Genomic DNA, 23,235 nt, shown 5'->3' on the forward strand with positions numbered 1-23,235 from the left:
GTGTTTTGAGTTTTTTTTTTTTTTTTTTTTGCCTCGTGAATCCTATACCTTTCTTGTCTTCCAGCATAAATACATGAAATGAAATGGCATTTGGTTTAGGTTAAAATTTTAAAATTTTAAAAATGTTGTCGGTAGGTTCAGTATTTTTGGGGCCTCATAAATGGATATAAAAGGGATATAAAGTACACAATTAAAACACACAAAAAGTATAGAATTTTTAAAATATGATAAATACATAATGAGATGAGATGAGATAAAATAAAATATTGTCAGTAAATTTAATATTTTGAAAATTAAAAATAATTATGAATTCTGTATATAAAGATATATTGAGTTGAAAAAATTATAAATTTAACGTATAATAAATTTTTAAATTGAGATGAATTTAATAATTTAAAAATTAAATATTTAAGTATTAGATCGTCGGCACACGAACGAATGAATGATTGAAGAGGGAAGGAAGTTAAAAAGCCAAAAGACATGTCAACTCACAATTGGATGGTCCATGAGAAGGACATTTTATGGACATTCGTCCTTAATTAGGTGGAGGATAGAGATTTTACAATACATTATTACATTATTTTTTGTCCTCACCTTCAGTCCTCGTGATGTTAACGCCCCAATTCCCCTACATTTCAGGGATTAAAACATTAAATATATGTGGTTGCCGAGAAAATGCTTCAAAATATATATTATCTTATCAAAGCGAGAGTTATTAAAAAAAAAAATGTATTAAATATAATTTTATAGTATGGCATACTTATTTAAAAAAATAGAATTTATTATTAAAAAAAATAATTTATTATACTAGTATAAATATAATCATTTTTTTAAAAGAGAATTTTAATATAGCAAATATCTTTTTTTTTTGAAAAAAAATTTATAAATATTAAATTTTAAACACATATCGGACGGATTTTGTAATGGTTATTTTCATCTCTGATTCTCTGTCTTCAATCAGTTTCTACCACTTGGCAATTCCATATCCACAGAACAGATCCGTGATCATCTGCATCCAAGTTCATTTGTTCCTTTTCATCGTCCAATGAATGGGTAGGAGTCTTCCCATTGGTGCACGTTATCGCACAAGAATATTACGCTCGCATCAAAATCTTATAATTCTATTTAGCTGGCAAACTACTGGAGGAGGAGCTCAGATCAATCAATACGACACGCCATATAGATTAGTAGATTACACATCTCTCTCTCTCTCTCTCTCTCTCCGTGAGAAGTAAAAGCCCGACGTTCCATTGCCATCATGTAATTCTAGCCTCAAGGTATCTAAATTTACTATATTTTTATTTTTATTTACTTTTGTTTGTCTGGGTACATTGAATCTTCGTCAAATATTCCAAGTCTGAACGATACGGCAAGAATATTTATGGTTTTTTTTTTTGTCCAATTTCGGCTATAGTTGTTGTTTCGAAGGTCTCTCGTAGAATCGACGAACTTTGTATGAAGTCTTATTTTAAAAAAAAAAAATTCATTTAACGTGTGTTTTGTTGTTTGTTTCCTTAAATTCAACCCATTTGCGATGATTGTGGTGCTATTTCGATTAGAAGGTCCGACATAAAAAAAAAAAACATGGCTTTTGATGATTTGGTTAATGATAGCGATTGGTCTTTTGAGGAAAAAAAAAAAGGGATTTGTCCGAGCGAATGAGTGCCGTGATTTAGGTGGGCTCTTCGAGTTTTGTCTCGCTCATTGCATTTTTGATAGAGCCAAATTCGACAAATGATTGTTTTCTTCTTTAGGAAAGATGGTTTGTTTTTGGTTTTAAGTGCTAGATCTTCTGGGTTTAATTAGGACTTTCCTGCGTCTCCGTGCGTGTCTCTGTCCTTTGAACGTGACAGTGGATGTTATGTAACCCTTTGCTTTATTTAAAAGTTACCATTTTTGCCTATGTTTGGTTCGGAGAAATCTGAAGGAAAGAGGAGAAAGGGGATTTTTTTTTTTTTGCATCTTTGGTTATTAACTAATCCAAAAAGACAGTCCAACTGTCCAATACATATTAACTCAGCCAACAAATTCTACAGCACTTCGCAATCGATCAAACAACAAGATGTAGTCTCTCTTTCTCTACTGGTTTCTTTGCAACCAAACTTATTTAATTTTTTTTTTTCATGAAAAACAACGTAGATTTTGCTGCATATTATTCGTGCAAGTAATTTTTTGTTTTTCCGAGAACATAAGAGTTACTTCTTAGTTTTCTAGTTATTTTCCATTGTTAACTCCTGAAAATTGAGCTTGCATATGACTTTCGTTTTGTTATTCTTGGATGTTCATTTATCATATTGTTTTCAATGAAGATTCCTCCCAAGTACTGGATATTGAAGATAAAGCGATTAACAGTTTTTTATTTTTCCCCCTTTTTGTGTTTTGAATAGTTGGCTGGTGTCAATTGCCTAGGATTCTAAAGTGGATTTATGGCCGTGGCTTTTTCCAATCTTTCATGGTGGTTGTGGAGTGGGAAGCGTCCAGAGCCCCGAATTTCCAATGGATCTTCTATAAATTCTTCATCTGATTCGAGTGTATGGGAATCTGATGCTCTGAAATTTCGTCTTGCTAAACGTGCCAATATAGCCTCCACATCAAGAAGGATGAAGCGGAAATGGCATAGTCGGGAAGAGAGGAAAATTGATAGGGAATATGATGTTGTTCTTGTCCCATCCGATGGGGGGTGTGTTTCGGGTTCAGAGTCTGATGATTCGGATTGGTCGATTGGATGGTTGGAGCCTCATGGACCTGGGTTCCAGAGTGATGATGATCCTGATGACAGTTTTGCTGTGCTGGTTCCATCCTATGGGCATGGCTATAATGATCTAGTGGGGGGGAATTCAAAGAAAAATATCTTGAGCACCACTACTGGTAACATCCTGGATCAGTATGTAGATGGTAAGAGTTTCTTCGTCTTTTTGTTCATCTTCTTATCAAATTTCGCTTTTTATGGAAGGGTGAAGTTCTCTTCAAAAATTACTTGATGGTTAGCTTTGGTTATTTATTTGTATATTCACGTGAATTTGAAAAGAATTTGAATTGGTTTGAATTATCGAGTCATACAGAGAATTTGATTTCATAATAGGGCTTCTCAATTTGCTTGACGTCCAATGTCGATAAACAACTTACAATATATGGATCTTAATAAATGTAAAGTTAGAGAAGTTCATCAATAAAATCCTTCATCACTAATAAAAAAAAAAAAAAAAATTGGTGAAGTTCATGCAGGAAGCAATACCATTGGCCCTAGAGTTCTGTTAGGCCCTGGTACACTAACCTTTATCTCGGCCAAATGGCCCAAGAGTGATTAGTGTCACTAGGTTCTTCGTATATTGGTTAGTTGGATTCCATGAAACATTAGTAGTTGTAGAGTAAGTTGTACTTCCTATCCCCATAGAAATGGCATAGAGGATGGAGTTGTGTTTCAAAAGAGTTGGATGCCCATATATAACACATTCAAAGAAGCTGCTGTGTTTCACCAACTTTTCCATTAGATGTCGAATCTCTGAATATTTAAATGAGCTGAAAAAATGCCTTAGTTCATGCCTGGATCGCTGAAAAGCAGCTGGAGTTCAACTTCTTTGCTGTGAAGTACATTGTAATTGATGGGTGTGGAATCTGTGGACAATTATATTGTTTATAGTTAGGGCTGGCTAGTGCAGGTGCATTCTATTGACTATATGTTCTTCAACTTGTTGAATTCTAGCTTCGGCCCATGCAACTGAAGTTTTCGTGCATCCGACTAATTTTTGTGCTGACTTGTGGGCATACTCTGTTAACATTTTTAACGTTTTCATTGTCGGAACTCAGTTCTTTTCCACATTTTGCTTCATTTTGCAGAGAGCAAGAAATATATGGAACAGTGGCTCTCTTCTCTGCCAAGCAGCTGACATCCAGGACTGCTGTTGATTGACTATTGGTTCTTATTATGCTGCTTCTGTAAATAGTTCTAAGTTTTAGGTGTGGTGGAAGAAATGAGAATTAAAAGAAAAGGAAATATGTATGGTTGATGTTAATAGTACAAAAGGATTGGCTGATGCTGCATCCAGCCTGATATCAATCAGAGTAGCAGCAATGGTGAAGGACGCGAGAGGGATGAATGACGCTCTCGGTGTTGGGAGAAAGCTTGTTTTCCCCTCTGCTGCTTTCTGGGCTGACTGGAAAGGACTGAGCTGTTGCCATCTTACCATTCAAATTCGATGATGTAAATATAACCTCTGTGATGTAATGGTAATGAGAGTTCTTAGGCAGAAAAAGAGGAAAACAGAAGGGAAAAAAGAAGAAGAAAGGTGTGAGTTTGAGTAGAAAATTGAAAGAAAATGAAGGAAAAAGTGAGGTAAGATGAAGATGAGTACGAGTGTGTGTCCGTGATTCTTTATTGTATATAGTGCTGTATAAATAACATGACTCTTGATAGTGTGATAATTCTAAACATTCTGTGAATAGTAAGAATGTAACTCTCTCTCTCTCTCTCTCTCTCTCTGCATGTGTAGGTAAATTAAAAAGAGAAGTGTTATAGTTACACAAAAATCGATAAACTTACAAACTGATAAGGTTTCATATAATATGTTAAATTTATTTTACAATCTAACACATAATATTGAATTACGTTAATTTGTAAATTTATTTTCATAAAATTTATGTGGCTGAAGTATTTTTCAATTAAAAAGTCAGAATGTTGAAAGCTCCACCCACAGCTGTTGGAAGTGTAACCCACAGAATGCCAAACAAAGAATCCTAAAAAATAAGATTGTCTAGACTTTAATTATTAAGGTCTTGTTTGATTATACAAATAAAATGAAAGTTAAAAAAAATATTATTAGAATATAAAGTTTTAATATTATTTTTATTTTAAAATTTAAAAAAATTAAATTTTTTATTATATTGTATGTGAAAGTTAGAAAAAATTAAAATAATTAGATAAAATAAAATAAGATAATTTGTATAACCAAACGAGTCCCAACTTTTGCACATATTAATACCAATCTTCTTATACGTTTTATTATACTGCATTTCCAATTGGAGACTTGCAGTGGTAACTCCTGCCACCTGAACCCCAGGATTGAATATTTTTTTGGGCCCCCTAATTTTTTGTTTTTTATTTCAAGAAATCTGAACCAAATAGTATCACTATTTACTAGCCAGACTATGCCAGGACGGTCTCATGCCTGCATGCAATTGCGGGGAATTTCTGTACTTTTAAGCCCTTTTCTTTTTCTCCCAGAACCTTAATACACACACAAACACCCAGTCCATTTTAGCATCCACCAGAGACCTCCAATCATCCTGCATACTCATATGCCTCCAAGGCGATACCATCATCTCTGAAAAAATTAAAAAAAAAAAGTATACCATTGATAAGTTTTCATTAAATTTACAATTTCACAGATTAATTAACGTTCTTCTCCCCTCAATCTCATTGCCAGCCTCATTTTTGCATAAAACCCTTGACTTTTCACTGCATCCATCTGCTATTATTGTTGCCGAATCTAACTGTATCTAGTGTGCACCTTGATTCTCACAGTTCTCCTCGAGTGCAGATTGATTGTTACCTCTAACTGGTGAACCGGTCATCAAATGATCATGTACGTTTTGCCTAGCTTCGCCCTGGTTGTCACTTTCAGCTGTCTTCATGTTCAAAGAACTAACAGAATTTTTAACATCAGCCATTTGCTTTTTGAAATGTGTCTTCAAGTCCGCTGAAAGGGCTTCATCCTTAACTTGCTCTTTCTGTGCATGTTGTGAGGCACGAGCTCCATCTTGCACGACTTCTTTGAGTGCATAACCTGACTTGGAAACTTTGATCTCCTCTGCAGTCATAACCTCTTGCTTTGGCAGGAATTCAGAGGGCAGAGTAGAGCTAACAGCATTAGCCTGCTCAGATGACAAATTCGATGCTATGGCAAAAGAAGATGAAGCATGCTGAACTGTTGGCAAGACAGCTTTTACTGAACCAGTATGTACAGCAGTATTTGTGACATTGCCAGCATTATAGGAGGAACAAGGTTTGGCTTCAAGTCCAGGACAAATATAGCGGACATTAGTTTGAGTATCTGACTGTGTTGACACACCACCAGGCATAGACAATTTGGTTGAAGAACCATCTGTGGGTTTGAGATGGACAGCACTCTTTGCCTGAGTAGCCTTAATAAATGACGCAGCATCTGATGGAGAAGCAATGCGGGCCCCAGCAGCAACTGCAGTTGCTCTCAACGCAGAATCTGAACCAAGAGTAGGCCTTGTTTTAGGTTTTATGGAGGATTGAGATTTTGATATGGAACCCAATGACCCAATGGCAGAGGATTTTGTAGCATCGAAGCATTCATAAGGCTGGTCTTGGACTTGTAAAACACCGCTGGGAAGAGCGGCAGGAGGAAGCACAGAGTTGCTGGTTGTATTCATGCCAGCTGTTGCAAATTCAAGAACAGATCATTCAAGTTTTAAACAAGTACATAAAATTAATTGCGTTAGAAAAGGCAAGCAATAAATCATGAGAACGGAAATAAGCATTCAGACATATTCATCAAAACTTCATAAATCTGGAAGTTCAGGCAAAATAGTACTAGTGTAAAACTTGTAAGCACCACAAATCAATATTTTGTCCTGAGATGGTACTAGTTAAAAGCTTTTAAGCACCACACATCATTATCTTTCTTTTTTATTGGCACTGGGTGTCCAAGAATAAAGTCCCGACTAATTCCGGGGGTGCACAGGTCCTCAACAAGGAGTTTTCTCGCAAGTGCACCTCGGGTAATTCAAGAGAAAATTCTCCCAGCCCAATGGCCCTAGAAATTGTTTGCACCCAAGAGGAACCACACATCATTATCTTGTCGTGAGATAGTACTCTTAAAGCTTTTATCAGTCCTTTTTCTGCAAATAAAAAAAAAAAATATAAGATCCCCATACAATTCAAACAAATATAGTGCTGGATCAAGACCAAAGAAGCTTCAAGATGCTGCCTACCAGTCATAAATAACTATGATTTGAAAACTACATCAGCTGTTGTTGACCCCCCACCACAACCTATGGGATAACTGATTATGTCGGTTTTAAACATATGTGTCCTCGATGAAAGAGGTGACGCAACCATCAAGTAATCAAGCTATATATCCAGTCTTGCATATATATATATATATATATATATATAAATATATCCAATAAACGTGAAACAGACAGATAAATCATGCATTGGAAGATTAAAAATAGGATGAAAAACAGCACAGAGGGATTACCAGGGCGTGCTACTGGTAAGTTTCTAATAGGCATATCGAGGGCTAAGGACATTGCATGATGAGCTGCCCGCCATTCTTCAGAAAGTTGTGAGCGAGTGGAGTTAGGCCCCACATTCAAGTTGTCACGTCTCTTCCTAATAATTGCCCACCTCTGGATATGTTGGAAAGATTCTTAACTTTTTGTAGAATAGGGGAAAAAAGGCAAGCAAAAAAGAAAAAAAGAAAAAGACGAGGAAAAAGAAAGACAAATGAAACAAGCGAAGCTCTAAGAGTTGGCAGGGGTACTTTCACAGGCTTGACCTACATCCTACCACATGGTCAGGAAATTACACTAATTATCAGTACAACAAAGGTAAGGGAAAACAATGACCACAAAACTATCACCAAGAGATAAATACACGGACTGGGTATTATTCTTATCCAATTTTCAGTATCCACTAACTAAAATCCACACAATAACAGACGAAATAGTTCCGTTGCCGGGATTTGAACCCGGGAAAACTGGGTGAAACCCAGGCATCCTGACCGGACTAGATGACAACGGATAATTATATTATAGTTGCCAAGTGCAATCTATATGACACAGAAATATGAATCCAGTACACAATAATATAGTTATATTGATAAAACTCTACCTATATGACATAGAAATATGAATCCAGTACACAAAAGTGTTACAATCTAAGTACTTAAGAACATGATTCCTTCCTATGTTTTTTAATACTTAAGATATTCTCATTGTAAACTTCGAAATATACCATAAAAAAATAAAAAGTTATATGGGTTTATGAGTTTATATGAGTTGAACTGAGTTTGCATGAGTTTGGCTCGTTTAATTAAAAGAGCTTAAATTTTATGTTAAAAAACTTGGTTTGTTTTATTAAATAAAATCAAACTCAAGTCAATTTATACAAATTGAGCTCAAGCTGTTCATGAATAGCTCGGTTTCTTCAATGCCCTAGGTAAAACCCAACAGTTAAGCAGTATGGAAAATCAATACTCCTTGGTCAATCAAAGATGGGATTAGGGGACTCTAAACACCTTTCTTAATGATAGCCATATATAAGGAAATGGCCAAATCCAAAAAAGCCCTCCTGAATGTTAATCCAATGGTGCAAATAGATTTTATCTATAGATTCCATTAATCGTAAGAATGGAGAAAAGACATTGAAGGAAAAAGGTCATAGGAGGGGAGAACAACTGTGTTAAAAAGGGTTAGTTGGCTAAGGAAAAGAACCTGAGATAGCTGTGTAGCAGTCCTATCACCCTTGAAGTCTCCTCTTAAAATATTTGCCCAATTTCCTTCACCACATTTTTGCACAGCAGCAATCAGTTCCATATCCTCTGCCTCTGACCAAGGTTTTCTTTTCCTTCGAGGAGGCATGCTACTTGCTGATCCATTTGCATCCAATCCTTCTACAGGTGTAGCTGCAGGAAGGGGCATTTTCTGAAGAGAAACAGGAATAGTAATGTTCGTCCCTTGCATTGAGCAAGTGGCTTCTGAGTTTTCTGAAGGAACTCTGGATGACCAACCATTAGGTATATTTATAGTTAATGGAGCCTCAACTATTGAGCTGGCTGGGAGACTACACTCACTTGGTAAACCAGAGGCAATTAATACCTGGATGAAGCAACCATTCCCGGAAAATAAACAGGAGACTAAAATCTATGAACCAGTAAAATATCAACAAATAATTCAAGCACTAAGATAGGCAAAAATTAAATGCCATCAGATGTGTTAAACATGACATGCCAACTGAATTAAAGTAAATTCATCAAGCAGAATCCACTCCAACCTAGGGGTATACCTAGAGAATACAAAATGAAGGGTTTTACCCCGAAAATACAAAATGAATACTTCTAAAGCAAATCCGTTTAGGAAATTTAGTCAACACACCTTTACACTTGCTGCAGCCTCTGTCGAAGCATTACTGCTAACAGTAGGAAAAGCTTCAACTTCATACTCTAAATCACTATCATCATCCTGCAAGTCGGTGTAATAATGAAATATAAATACGTTAAGCACATGCCAAGTGTGAGAAGCTTATTTTTGGGACAAGATACAAGGTACATTCTGCAATGATTGCAATATCCAAGATTGATTAAGTTACACATTGTGTGAGTGAATTATGATAAAGGTACTTGAGTTTTATGTCTCACATCAGTTCTTTATTAGGTGGAACTAGGCTTTATAATATTTCAAGGGCTAAAATTTTCCTTGATTAGTACTTTAAGAGTACAGGTGTAGATATGGCTAACGTTTTCCGTGGATCCATACAGATGGTATAAAAAAAACCAACCTACTAACATCATGTGGCACTAAGGCACTGTTGTGGGGACAGCTCTTTTGCAAGAGGTGGTCACTTTAGTTTATCCAAATACAAAAAAAAGTCATATGATAACCACACATATAAGCACACTAGAAGAACCACACATGATTGCCACTTCATTGAAGATATGGTCATGGAAGAAGATGCCAAATTCCATTTCTTTTTTTTATTAGCAATAAAATTCCATTAAAAAAAAAAGACAAAAGTTGCAACCCAAATGTAAAAGATGTATACAAGAGAGACGCCTATTTATAAGGAGAAAAAGCTGCAAGAAAATCATGAAAGTTAAGCCCATTTTTTTAATAAGTAAATTATTGAGATATTAATTTATCCTTAGTTGCCATTTTCCTTTTTTTTTTTTTATACATGGGGAGGGGGGATTTGATCCTTGGTTCTCTTAGTGAGAAACCAAGGTGTTGCCAATTGATCCAAAGGATCTTGGCTTTAAGCGCATTAAAGTCTATAGAAGCTGAACAAAGGAGAAGAGTGCTGAAAAAGAAGTTTCTGATTCCCCCAGTGTGCATTCACGTCCTCAAAATTACCTCAATTGCTTTCACTCCAAATATACCATACGAAGCAAGTAGGAACGGTCTTCCATCTTCCAAGAGATAACAAATTTCTCAGGTATTTTAGAAAAATAAATTGCCTATATTTCTAATGTATTCATAGAATTTTGTAAAGAATAAATGGTATAGTAAGTCTAAATGGGTGGAACAAAAATGGCCAAAGTAAACAAATCTTCCATTCTATGCTTTGTGTCTTGATTAGAACACTCCATATGGTATTTCGAAAACGTGCAGAATCTTTGGGGTTAAACCAAAATAATATACGCAGGCAATCGTTCACTGGCAGCAAGATGTAACTGGGTTCGTTCTCTTTTTCTCAATACCCGTGAGAACCCACATGTCAAAGTATTGGTCTGGATCCACAAAGGGGTGTCACTTAATACCAAAAACACTTTTAGAGGATTTACAGAATCCTTAAGACACATCACACGTTTAAAGTGCCTCCTGCGTGAGTAGCACGCAGCAACACAACTAGCAGGCAATAATAGTTTTGCATATAACTTTGTTTTTTATAGGTAAACTGAAAGATGCGCCAGATAGGGTCGAACCTATGACCTTCTATAGTTTTGCATATAACTTGACTATTATTAGATGTCTTATATACATGTTTTCTCATAAACCCCATTAAGTCACAACAAGCCACTACACCAACCAATTTACTTCGACCATCAGCGTTGAGCATTGAAATACTCACGTGCAAAAATTAGGACTGGTTTGGATATTGAGATGAGATAAAATGAGATGAGTTGAAAAAAAATATTATTAGAATATTATTTTTTAATATTATTATTATTTTAAGATTTGAAAAAATTGATTTTTTTTTTATATTTTATATCAAAATTTGGAAAAGTTGTAATGGTGAGATGAAATGAGTTGAAAGTATTTTTTGTATACAAACAACGGGTCTTAGCTAGTAAATGAATCGCAAATTCAGGGAAAAGCGGCAGACTGACCAGAGGATGTGCTCCATATTCCAATTTACCGAGCAAAGCGTGGCGATAGGCTAAATGGCGCCATAGAATCTGATACTCCCGAGCATCAGAAATTCCAGTTGATGTATTCTTCACCAAGGCGTTCCAATCGATCTTAACGTCAGGACAATGCGCCACTTCCTGAAGCAACGCCAGCACTGTCGTCGCCGTATACCTGAACAATCCAAGAACCGCTCCACCACATCAATTTTAACATCCAACACACACACACGATCCCAAAATTAAAATATAGAAAATAGAATAAAGATCCCACGAAAACGTATCGCCCTGAAGAAATAGTATATATATATATATATATATATATCAAACATTATACACAGGAGAGAGACCGATGGGGACCTTTGTAGGAGAGTGGAGATGTCTTCTTCGCTTAAGGATCCCTTCATGAGTTTCTTGGTTTTCTCAATCATTCTTCTTCTTTTTGTAGTACAGCAATGGCATGTTATGGGTAGAGAAAATTAGCGCGGAAATCTCCCAAAAAATTTCCTATTGAGGGGAAATAATTTGAATTGAAAAAATTTGCTAAGACAATCGAATCTAAACCGTGAACCCTAAAATCTTTCTAAATCCCTAAAACCTAGAATGAGTTTCAGTTTCAATGAGAAACTGAGACAGCGCGAGGGAGGAGAAAGGCGAAGTCTAGTTCAGTCAGTTAAAAATACCGTCGTTAAAAATATTTTGGAAAAATGAAATAAAAATAAAAATGAGGGACGTACAAGCTGAGCGGCCTGTTGTTTTTAGGAAGAAAAAGGAAAGTACAACCCATTCATTAACCATTGATAATATATTTTAAAATATATAAGTAAAATAAACTCTTCTAATATTCATCTAGTTAAACTCGAATTAAATTTGATTAATGAAAAAAGAGTTCGCTCATGAAAGTAGATGTCCATTCAATTTACTTGAAGCATATTGAACTAAACTCGACTCAATTAAGACTCGTTAAGACTTACTCGTTTATGTCCAAATCAACTCGATTAAAACTCATTCATACATTGATAAATATATATATACACTTCTATATATATACATATATATATATTAGTTAATAATATAAGCATAACATATGTTATAATTAAATATATAGTATGTAACCTAATTACTCATGCCTAGTCAATTTTGCATACATATTAAATATACTTCATAGCTAAAATTTGTACAATAGTTAGTTGATAAAATTTAATAATTTCATATTAGTATATGTATTAGTAATTTATCTAGGCATATAATATATTTTTATTATGAATAACATCAACTAGTTACATATTAATTATTCATAAATTTTTATAATTTTCTAATTCAATAGAGGTTATATTTGTTAATTGTAAAACTTCTATTAAATTTACATTTATTTTTTTTTATTTATCTAATTTCTTAATTATTAAATATTATTCAAAAAATAAAAAAACAAACAACTTGAACCGAGCTCAAACTTGCACTCACGGTAGGATTTTAGCTCATCGAACCAAGCTCAAATAAAGATTATATAAAAATCTCGAGCTCGGACTCAAGTTTTCTAAGATGAGCCGAGCTTGACAATTCAAAGACCAATACAGCTTGACTCGATTACAACCCTACTTTCAATCCATCGTCTTTCAAAGAAAAATTTGGATTTGAATTTTTTAGTATTTTTGTCCAAACTTTAGAATCCAAAATGTGAGAGAGATAATAAATACATAAAATATATCCCATAATATTTATTAAATATTTAATGTTGTTCGAGTGAATTTATTAGATAGCATTAAATGTTCAATAAAAGCCATGAAACCCATTTTATAAGTTTATCTCTCTCCTGTTCTAGATTCTAGAGTTCCAAGCAAAAAACTCTGAATCTGAAAAATGCTATGTACTATAACCCATCATACTTGTGTCATTGTGTTAATATGATCTAAAGGTTGATAAACAATATTACGTTAACACAATGTAATAAGCGATACAAAAGTATAATACATGAAGTAACTCTTTAGAAACAAAAAGGTCAGGACTCAGGAGCCCCCGGATGCACAACTTGAAAGGCAGGACCAGAGTAAGAATTCAACCATCAGAACCAGTTCACTGATAACTCGTATGCACAGATAGTAACCCCATTCATTTTGGATGAATCGATCTGCCTGCTAAATTTATAGAAAACCAGTGGCTGGTCAATCAAATGTACAGGCTTTATATTTTCACTCCCCCACTAACTACAATTGTTCATACAAAAAAATCCAATCCAAAACAACCTAATACTCACCTGTGATTATTCTGTTCCTGGCATCTTTGTAATTTGCTACTATGTTGTTCCTAAAAAATGAATGTGCACCCTTATTTGGTTGGAGAGAGAGGATGCAAAGATCTTGCATCGCAATTAGATTTAATAGGAAGCCATGTTTCAGTTTCCACCATCATCTTTGTCCCAATTTGCTGCAACAATACCGGGAGGGCAGAAAGATACCAACCGAAAGGGCTTGGGCTAGAAAACAGCCATGGATAGAAAATGAAAAAGTGGAACTGCCACCACGTATAGTTCTTCCGTTCGGAGTTTCTTCACTATAGTCTCGGCCTTTGATGAATCCACACTTTTTTGAATTGTGACAGTTTCTATTAAAAAGCGGAACTGTCACCATACATCTCTAAGGTATCGTCCATCCATTTGGAGTTCCTTCACCATGGCCTCAGCCTTTGATGAATCCACACTTTCCTGAAACATATACCGGAAAAAGATTTTAAAAGAAGATTCCTCTAACAGACTACTAACCACCATGGGGTCCATGACAGCAATAATAGCACTTAACAAAATTAGCGGGATGAGGAGTGGAAAGTGCCAATTGGATGTTGCATGACACCAACCAAATTAAGCAAATAAACGTTCAGAATAAGTTCCTGGCCCATTATATGTTTAATGATATAAATGAAGCAAGACACTTGTGATGGCATGAAACTTAAAGAACAGAAGTAACACGCTGCAACAATCCAATACATACATGCAAACACCCCTGAACCATATTTACATATAGCACTAAGAGGTTACCTTTTGACACACACACAAAGTATTTACCTGCTGCTGGACGATTGTATGCAAAGTCCGATGAACATCTCTGGCCATACCTTTGGCATCACCACAAACATAAAAATATCCCCCCTGAGAAATCAGACTCCATATATACGCAGCCTGTGCATGAAAAAATAAATTTGTTTGATGCAATGGGTGATTATATAATTCATCTCACCAACAGCAACATTTGCTTGCTTGCTTGCACTACTTACTTTTTCCATCATCTTATGTTGAACATACTCCTTCTGTGGCCCCTCCCTTGAAAATGTAACTATCAGCTCTGATAGCATGCCTTTCTCCACAAAACTATTTAGCTCATCTTCATAAATGAAGTCCTATCAACATCGATCAATCAGAATAAACAGTACTCACATTTATTTCCAAATACTAAAGGACTTGAAGGTGCACATAGCAACGTTAACCTTACCATCCGGTGATTTCTACATCCAAAGAAGAGTAATCCAGGGCCAATTTGCGCACCCACCTCTTTAAGGGCCACTCTTTCCTAGACAAACAATTTTACCTTTCAATATTCATCTATTCATACACCGTAAGGGAAACCCTATTAGCCATAAAGTTATTCCAAACCTGTAGAAATCCTCTGAGTGGTGCCAAGCCAGTACCAGGTCCCACCATGATAATGGGAAGTGAGTGATCAGCTAGTAACTTGAAATTAGATTGTCTAATAAAAATAGGAGCCCATCTACAGCCATGGCTCTTCTTCAGAGGAACTACATTCTGTTCTCATTCAATATGAATGAATGTTAAAACTTTAAACCTAAGTTGTATTACTAGACATGATGCATGTGTAGCATTGACAAACCACCATATACAATTAGCACAGTATAAGGGAACATGAAAAAGATGCGTAGCACCTTCATCAACGTTGAACATACTCTTTTATGAATTCTGCCGGTGGGAGTTGGACCATAAACTAAAGCACAGGTCATATGAACCCTATGGGGCGCAAACCTAAACAAATATAGAAGCAGTAATATTAGTTGAAGTTGTATACTACGAGTAACCAACCATGAGTACTGTAAGTACAAAGACTAATATACCTAGGGGAGGATGAGATTGAATAGTAACGGGGCTGCAAACGAGGTGCCATTGCTGCAAAAAATACACCAATAGGAGGCTTTGCAGATGGGAACTCACCCATTATCTCAAGAAGACTTCTCTGACTCCCAACAACCCATTTTGACTAGTCATCCTGGAAAATGAAAAGCACGATAAACATTGACAAGAACATAACAAAAGACAAATATGGACAAGAACATAACAAAAGACAAATATGAAACAAGGGCAAGGACGAGTGAAAAAACAAACAAACTTAGTTTGTATCCTTTGACACCATATGAATACCCAAAAAATAAGTGGCTAAAGCTAGTAGTTTGTATCCTTTGATACCATATGAATACCCCAAAAATAAACATTGACGAGCTCGTGGATCAAATTTTGTTCGAGCATGACTAGGAGTGGAAGCAAAACAAAGACTCCCGATACACGCAACTGTGAATATGAAGGTTTGGTATTATATAGGACTTCAAATGGTGACTTGTAATCAAGAGTTGGGGTAGGTGTTCGATTGATTAAATAAACTGTTGTTTGTACAAAATTAGTCCAATACTTCATGGAAAGACCGTATTGAAATTTTAAAACTCTTGCCAAATTTAAAATACGCTGATGTTTCCTTTTGGCTAAGGCATTTTGTTGTGGTGTTGCAACACATGTAAGTTAATGGAAAATACCTTTGTTTTGATAAAAGTTAGGCATTTGAAATTTGGCTCCGTTGTCAGTTCGAATAATTTTAACATGAGTTTCAAATTGGTTTTCAACAAGAGAACAAAAGTTTTGAAGAGAACCCCTTGCTTTAGACTTAGCTTTTAACAAATAAATCCGTGTGCACCTAGTGAACTGATTAACGATGGTGAGGAAGTATTTTGAGCCATCATGGGCTTGCGTTGGATTAGGACCCCATATGTCAGCTGTTATAAGTTGAAAAACTTTGGTGATTTTGGTGACAGATTGTGGAAAGGGTAATTTGTGTTGTTTGGCAAGGGGGCAAATATCACATGGCAGATTTGCAATAGCCGAAGGTCTAACATAGTCTTTGTTAATTTCATTTAAAACACGTTGGGTCATGGAGCTGTGTCCAAGCCGATAGTGCCATAAAGTAAATTCATCAAACTTTGTAACAACAACAGTATTGGTAGATTTTGAAGGAAATAAAGTATGGAGAAAGGAATGTAGAGCAATTGGGATAGGTCTCTAGAGTTGCAAATGATACAAGCCATCATGCACCTTACCTTGTCCAGTCGTCATCCAAGAGGAAAGGTCTTTGGATGTAACAAGGATTCGAGAAGAAAATTAGACAACAATTAGAGTGTGTAGTTAAACATTTGCAGAAATAAGATTGAAAGAAAAATCAAGAACACAAAGCACCTTTTTTTAGGATTAAATGAGGTGAAAGGTGAACATCACCAATGTGAGTAGTGGCGGTGTTGGTGCCATTGGGCAACTTGACCATATGAGTGGCTTGGGGTAATATTATGTGTAAAGAACTTGGGGCTACAGACCATGTGATCTATAGCTCCTGTATCGATGATCCATGGTGGAGATTGAGTGGTGCTATGTGTGAGTGCTGATAAACAAAAGATTTTAACAGACATGAAAGTAGTGCTTGGATCAGATTGGATGGCTTGAACTTGGTTAACGGCGGCAGAGGTGTTGTCATTTGGTGTTGGCTTGAGCAAGGCAAGAAGTTGGTTGTACTGCTCCTGAGTAATAGGTGAGCCATTGGAAACTTGGTCCTGCTAAAGAAAAATGTTGTTAGCATAGGATTTATTTTTTAAACTGTTTTTGTGTCCAAGAGGGAAACCATGTAATTTGTAGCATTTTTCTTTGGTGTGGCCAGAGATTCGACAACGAGAACAAATATGAAGGTTTGGATTAGTTTTGAAGCATCGTTCCACGGAATGGCCAGAAGTATTGCAGTGAGAACAATACAATCTGTCCTTGCGAGATGAAGGCAGGTTCCGCTAGTCAAGTCCTCATGTGGCCATTGCTATTGGTGTTGGAATGGAGTGCAGTTGTCGACGTCGTTCCTCTTGTTGAATCAGAGACAAGACATGATTCAAAGTAGGGAGTGGATCATGTAGAAGGATCTGTGCTCGAATAGAGTCATAGGAATCCTGGAGTCCCATCAAGAACTGCATCACTTTGCCATGATGATGATAATCCATCAAGGTCTTCACCGAGCCATAAGTGCATAAAGGCATTGGCTCGTAAATTTTGAGTTCATCCCAGTAACTTTTGAGTTTGTTATAATAGATGCTTACAGATCAGCATCTTGAACTAAAGAAGAAATAGCCTTCTTGAGTTGAAAAATGTGTGGTGCATTTTGGATAGAAAAACGCTCGCGAAGGTCATTCCAAACATTAGCAGCAGTGTCGGCGTGGGCGATGGTGTATCGATGCTCAAGATCAATAGAGTGTTGGATTCAAGCTATTATCATGTCATTGCAGCGCTCCCATGGAGTAAAGAGAGGGTTAGATGAATTAATAGGTTTAGAAATTTTACCATAAATAAAACCAAGCTTGTTTTTGATGTTGAGGACACGTTAGATAGTTCTTGCCCAGGTGACATAGTTTTCTGTTGTTAGGAGCTCGGGAACCAGGGGAGAAAAGGCACCCTCACCAGGTTGAATGAAATATGGGCTTGCTGGATGATGAGGATTACTCTCAGGATTTGGCATGTTTGAATCGGTTTTGGGATTATCTTGACTCATAGCTCTAGTACCATAATGAAAATGATGCATGAAGTAAAAGATGCAAGGGAACAATGCAATAACAGAATGACAAAGTGCAGATGAGGCAATGAAGATTCTATTATCACATCAGGAATGTACAAGTGCTTTGCTATTTATAGACAAATGCTTAACTGAATAAAAGAAGAAGAAAGAATGACTAAAAAGAATATATTTTACATCTCATTGTAACAACTCTATAACTGAAAATATTCCACCACTACGTTCTAGTGTCATGTGGTACTTGTTCTGTGATTTGCTCGTGTGGAGGAACCAGAGGAACTTGAGAGGTATCATGTGGTAATTTCAACAAAACTAACCCAGATACAGATTGGCTTACATTTATAGAGTGCCCCTCTCACATTGTGAACAAACACAACGGCAAAGTTTTCTCCTAATTTCCTAAATGCAAGAAATGCCTAATTAACTCCCAGTATCACGTCCACATTAATCCCTGTTCTAAACAAACCGAAATTTCATGGCGTCAAACATTTTGCAATTCTCTCAACAATGAATCGGCATCGACCATGTGAGCCAAATTAAACACATATAGACAAAAGACAAGAATTATCGCAAACCACTCAAAACACGAATGCACACTTAAATAAAAAAATCAATTTCCTAAAAGAAGGAGAACTAAATTGACCACCTTAGCGAAGCCCTCCGCTGTGCCAGTTTGAGTACCGAAGAAAATGGAAACTTTAGGTTGCGTTTGGATGTTAAATTGAATTCAGTTGAGTTGAGTTCTTTATGAATAGTAGTGAGTTGAGTAGTAAAGAGAATTATATAGGACTCATCTAAACTGAGTTTAAAGAGTGTTTGGATGTGAAGATGAGTTTAATACTTTTTATGAAAAATTGAAAAAATTTGTAAGTCCTACGTATAAATATGTTTTAAGTTGAAAAAGTTGTGAGTCCCATATATAAGAAAATTTTAAGTTAGGATGAATTTAGTAATTTGAGAATTGATACTCGCCTTAAAATTAAACTTAACTCAGCTCAACTTAACTTGAGTAACCAAACGAAGGTCTTCCCGGACTGCGCATCCTAATCGTCCTCCTCATCATTGACCGAAAACTTAGGCACCACCACCGGCTTCACCTCGCTGCCGCTACTACTACGATCCCACGTTCTCTTCCATACAAACACCAACACCAACAGCCCGATCATGACGGCCACCGACGTCGTCACGATCACAACTGCCGAGTCCGATTCTGACCCATCTAGCAATATCCAATTAGCTGACTCTAGCGCCTGTACGAACGAACCCGCATTGGAACCCGGCTTCGCCATCCAAATTTCAAGCTCGAGCTGGGATTTCAAGTTCCTAACAAACAAAAGAAGAGCTTTCACATAAGTTCGTTACGCTTTTTATGAGACGTCAAATATCTTCTCTTTTTCAAATCTCTCTCTTCCAAAAAGACATCGATCTTTACGAGAGAGCCTTAGAAAGATAGTGGTCGGCGATGGAGAGAGACAGAGACAGAGACAAGGAAACTAACTCGGAAAGGTGTGGAGACATGAGCTACTTGCGGGTGGGCCTGCCGACTTTGACCAAAACTTATCGGCGCTTTTAATGGAGCAGATTTCCCACTTTATTACTTCTTCGTAGAATTTCTTGGCAATTCAAAGGATAAATACCGGTCGTTGTTTAATTTTACCGGTCAACTATCTTAACATTTTACAGTAATGCAACCAACTTTTTTTTTTTTTTAAAAGAACGCTACTTAAAAAAATATATAAAAAATTAAATTTATAAATTGACAATATTTTATAAGATTTGTTAGATTTATTTTAAATGATTTTATAATCTGATTTATCATATCATCAATTTATAGTTTATTTTTATTTTTTATGTAATTTTTTTATTATTAAAATATTTCTCATTTTTAATTTTTTTGACATTTGTAAATTTTTTCGTTCTAAATTTAGATTTTTTTTCGACTTGTTTGGTTCCCAACAAATGGGAAGGAGATGTGTAATATGGAGAAGCTTGAGAGCATTCTCATGTTTAATCAGATTTTGTGGAGTCTGATTTGTGTTGTAGGATGGAATCTGGTTGTTGACTTTGAGATGGAAGTGAGCGAGTTGTTAGGCTACGTTTGAATGTTAAACTGAACTAAACTGAGTTAAGTTCTTTATGACTAGTAGTGAGTTGAGTAGTAAAGAGAATTATGTGAGACCCATCTAAACTGAGTTTTAAGTGTGTTTAGATGTTAAGATGAGTTTAATATTTTTTATGAAAAATTGAAAAAGGTTGTGGGTCCCACATATTAAGATGTTTCAAGTTGAAAAATATTGTGCGTTTCATGTGTAAGAAGGTATTGAGCTGGGATGAATTTAGTAATTTGAGCGTTGAGTATTTAGATGTTAGACTTAGCTTAAAATTAGAATGAACTCAGCTAAACTCAGTTGAGTTCAATAACCAAACGAAGCCAACAACCATGCTGGATGGAAGTGGTTTTTTGGTTGTTGGCTTCGAAATGGAGTTGAATAGTGAAGGATTTTAGATCCAAATAAGGCTAATTTATTTTTATCGATTATTTTAATTTGAGACCCAAACATAGAACCATAAGAAGTGCAGTTTTTTTTTTTAATAATTCTACATACAACTGTGAAGTGCGTAAACGTCCAGTAATCGCTTTGAAAAAGAGTGGGATCCACTATTAAAAAATTAATTTTTTTATGTGGGTCTCATGTTTTATTCACTTTTTGTCAAAACGATTACACGACAGTTACACAATTCACAGTTGTAAATATCTTTTTTCTTATTTTTTTAGTAGAAAATGTTTTACCCTTCGTTGTCTCCATGTTGGAAGCCACCAAAAGATTGTGATAGTGGTATGTCATATGGTAAAAAATCTCTTGTTTAGTATCTACATATGCTTCTTAAGATAGACTATTGTTGTATTGTCCTTATGTACCCATCAGAAAGACTAATTTTAGTGGAATATACCATTAACTCACTTCTTATTTACCTTCTTATTGTGCTAGTTTTTGTTGTAATAATGACTTGTGCTCTGATAATCTAGATTGGGATGGAAAAAAATCCTAGTGATTAAAGTTGTGGCTCAGGTAATTTTATACGTTTGCTATTCCCATTCATTTATCTTGAATGAGTCCAATCTACTTGGGTTATGTTCTTATGAGCTTTTTAATAGGATCTTAGTACTTATGAAAATATAAATGGGATTTGTTTTTTCCTATGAAGTGCATTTATGACAAGGGTTGTTTTTTTTTTTTTTTTTGTATCGGTTATTGATTTTATTGAATTAGATATTTTTATTATCATGAGATTGCTGTGATTGGCTAGTAGTCTTGTGTTTCTTGACCAAGTAATTGTTGGGTTCTTAATAGTTTTTGCCATTTGGTTTCAAGCACATGATTTTCTGGTTAGAAGACTTTTTCAAAATACTTGTTGAAATGCCCTGGAATTTATTATTTATTGGGGCTGGAAAAAAAAAAGATATATACATAAAATTTGATCGGAGATGTGGGAATCAAAAGAAAAATACACGAAAATCCAGAATTGAATTACAGTTACTGGTGTTATCGACTTCATTGGGACTGATGGAGCCCCTTTTGTGGCCATAAGGGCTAATATGGATGCTCTTGCTATGTAGTTTCGATTCAATTTTGTGTATCTGTCAATATAAGTAAGATGTATGAGTATAGTTTATTGTTGTAAGATGGAGTGATTTGTAGATATTTGAATGTGTAAATTGGAAATTTGGCATAGTCTACCTAAAGCACCAAAAGCTGTATATGGATTGAGAGGTTCCACTACTAATATATACCTTGACAATGCAACTTACAGGAAATTTCTATTCAAATAATTTAACGTCTCAACTGTTGATGAAGAAAGTGCTGCTATTGTAATGGTAAGTGAAAAAAACTCCTGAAGTTCCATGGAAAATTATTTATTTGCAAGTTATAGCGTTTGCCATTCTTGGTCTTTCTGCAGACATCCCTATCAAAATTAGTGTCTTGTATTGTTAGGTTATTTTTTAAGGGCATAGTGCCTTGGTTTGATGATAGAACCCTCATTTTTGCTTCTGCCACTAGCTAGGCTCATGGGCCATTGGTGCTTAATGGCCTATGAGTCATTGGTGCTTAATTATTGTCTATTTTGTGAAGTTCTCTGATAGGTCAATTAATCATGATGATTTTGATTGGATTCCTGGGAAGATTTTGAGATATTTTTATGACAAAAATTTCAGGTAAAATATTTATTTCCCCTGCTACATAAGTCTTTTTTTGAGATAATGCATGTATGATTGCTGGAATTACTATTTCTACAGTAGATATTAGGAGCTTGGGGAGTTTCAAACTATCATTTGGCTTCATTTGGTTCAGTTGTTTTATTTTTAAGTTATATGCTACTTGTAATTTGGTACTCTAACAATGATTTACATTCTAGATAGTGTTCATATTGATCAAGTATGGTTCTGACACTGATAAAACCATTTCGTTCTATTTTCTAGGACATAATTCGTAATTGGAGGGCTTGATACAAATACATTACTTTTTGATCGATCATCAAGACAGATCTTATCTACACTCAGTGCTCATGCTAAAAAGGTTTACCTGCTTTTAAGTTTTATTCATTTGCTCGTGTTTTCTAGTCATTAAGATCGGCTGATTAGATAACAATTGGCGCACACTTCCATTCATTTTTTTATGTTTAGTACTTGTGCTTATTTTTCTTTCCCTTTCTTTTAAAACTACCTAAAAATTGTTATTTGTATTCCAATATTTTCTTTTTTGTAATATATTGTTCACATTTTTTATATATTTTAGGTATAAGGCTGTGAGCCTATGATACTATTTTGCTAGTATTTTTTTTTATTTCGTAAAAGACTATTTCTGATGAGAACAAATTGCCAGAAATATTTTTTTCATGCGGAAAAAAAGAATTTCCTGTCATATTTATTGTTTGAAATAGGCATTTTCGGCAACATCATTCATCACAATAAACTTTTCTCGTGAGCAAGCTCCACTCGTGTGTGACATATTTCCCACAAAAATTATATATTTCCAACTACTATCATATGCCAGAAATAATAGTATTTTGGATAAAATTTAAATTCGTGGCTACTGACAGGATCTATTGCCAGTTATTTCTAGGGAATCTCCTACGAGTCGAAATGGTAGGAAAAAATCATTTCTAGCAATAATGCTAACTATTTCGGACAAAAGTCTTCATGGGAAAAATGCCTTTTTGTTGTAGTGATCAGTATATATACATTTTCGCATTTTTATGTAAAATAATTAATT

At 35.3% G+C, this 23,235-nt stretch overlaps 2 protein-coding genes and 1 pseudogene across 8 annotated transcripts; 1 reads left to right on the forward strand and 2 right to left on the reverse strand.

The window, feature by feature from the left end:
• The first annotated feature begins 964 nt into the window (after window positions 1–964).
• LOC121263153 lies at window positions 965–4,467 on the forward strand. 6 transcript variants are annotated; one of them, XM_041165967.1, is made up of 3 exons: window positions 965–1,277; window positions 2,388–2,895; window positions 3,838–4,467. In XM_041165967.1, the coding sequence occupies exons 2-3, from the start codon at window positions 2,427–2,429 to the stop codon at window positions 3,885–3,887; spliced, it is 519 nt and encodes a 172-aa protein (XP_041021901.1). In that variant the 5' UTR covers window positions 965–1,277; window positions 2,388–2,426; the 3' UTR covers window positions 3,888–4,467. The 6 variants fall into 6 exon arrangements, with proteins under 6 accessions (XP_041021901.1, XP_041021902.1, XP_041021906.1 ...); XM_041165968.1 differs by having other exon boundaries at window positions 1,136–1,277; window positions 2,420–2,895; XM_041165972.1 differs by having other exon boundaries at window positions 1,140–1,277; window positions 2,410–2,895.
• An 831-nt stretch (window positions 4,468–5,298) lies between these two features.
• On the reverse strand, window positions 5,299–11,772 carry LOC121262888. 2 transcript variants are annotated; one of them, XM_041165564.1, is made up of 6 exons: window positions 11,457–11,772; window positions 11,079–11,271; window positions 9,127–9,213; window positions 8,467–8,850; window positions 7,230–7,380; window positions 5,299–6,404 (listed from the first exon to the last, which is right to left on the reverse strand). In XM_041165564.1, exons 1-6 carry the CDS (start codon window positions 11,525–11,527, stop codon window positions 5,497–5,499), a joined length of 1,794 nt encoding a protein of 597 aa, XP_041021498.1. In that variant the 5' UTR covers window positions 11,528–11,772; the 3' UTR covers window positions 5,299–5,496. The 2 variants fall into 2 exon arrangements, with proteins under 2 accessions (XP_041021498.1, XP_041021499.1); XM_041165565.1 differs by lacking the exon at window positions 8,467–8,850.
• A 1,944-nt stretch (window positions 11,773–13,716) lies between these two features.
• Window positions 13,717–16,476, reverse strand: LOC121263211 (annotated as a pseudogene).
• Window positions 16,477–23,235: the final 6,759 nt, after the last annotated feature.

This window comes from Juglans microcarpa x Juglans regia, chromosome 4S (assembly GCF_004785595.1).
Source record: "Juglans microcarpa x Juglans regia isolate MS1-56 chromosome 4S, Jm3101_v1.0, whole genome shotgun sequence".
Classification (NCBI taxonomy): Eukaryota; Viridiplantae; Streptophyta; class Magnoliopsida; order Fagales; family Juglandaceae; genus Juglans; species Juglans microcarpa x Juglans regia.

Coding starts and splice junctions, on each gene's coding strand:
- LOC121262888 (XM_041165564.1), bottom strand. CDS start 11,527: ATGATTGAGAAAACCAAGAAACTCATGAAGGGATCCTTAAGCGAAGAA. Junction 8,851..9,126: donor AGGCTGCAGCAAGTGTAAAG/GTGTGTTGACTA, acceptor TGCTTCATCCAG/GTATTAATTGCCTCTGGTTT. Junction 7,381..8,466: donor CTGCTACACAGCTATCTCAG/GTTCTTTTCCTT, acceptor CAACATATCCAG/AGGTGGGCAATTATTAGGAA.
- LOC121263153 (XM_041165967.1), top strand. CDS start 2,427: ATGGCCGTGGCTTTTTCCAATCTTTCATGGTGGTTGTGGAGTGGGAAG. Junction 2,896..3,837: donor CCTGGATCAGTATGTAGATG/GTAAGAGTTTCT, acceptor TTCATTTTGCAG/AGAGCAAGAAATATATGGAA.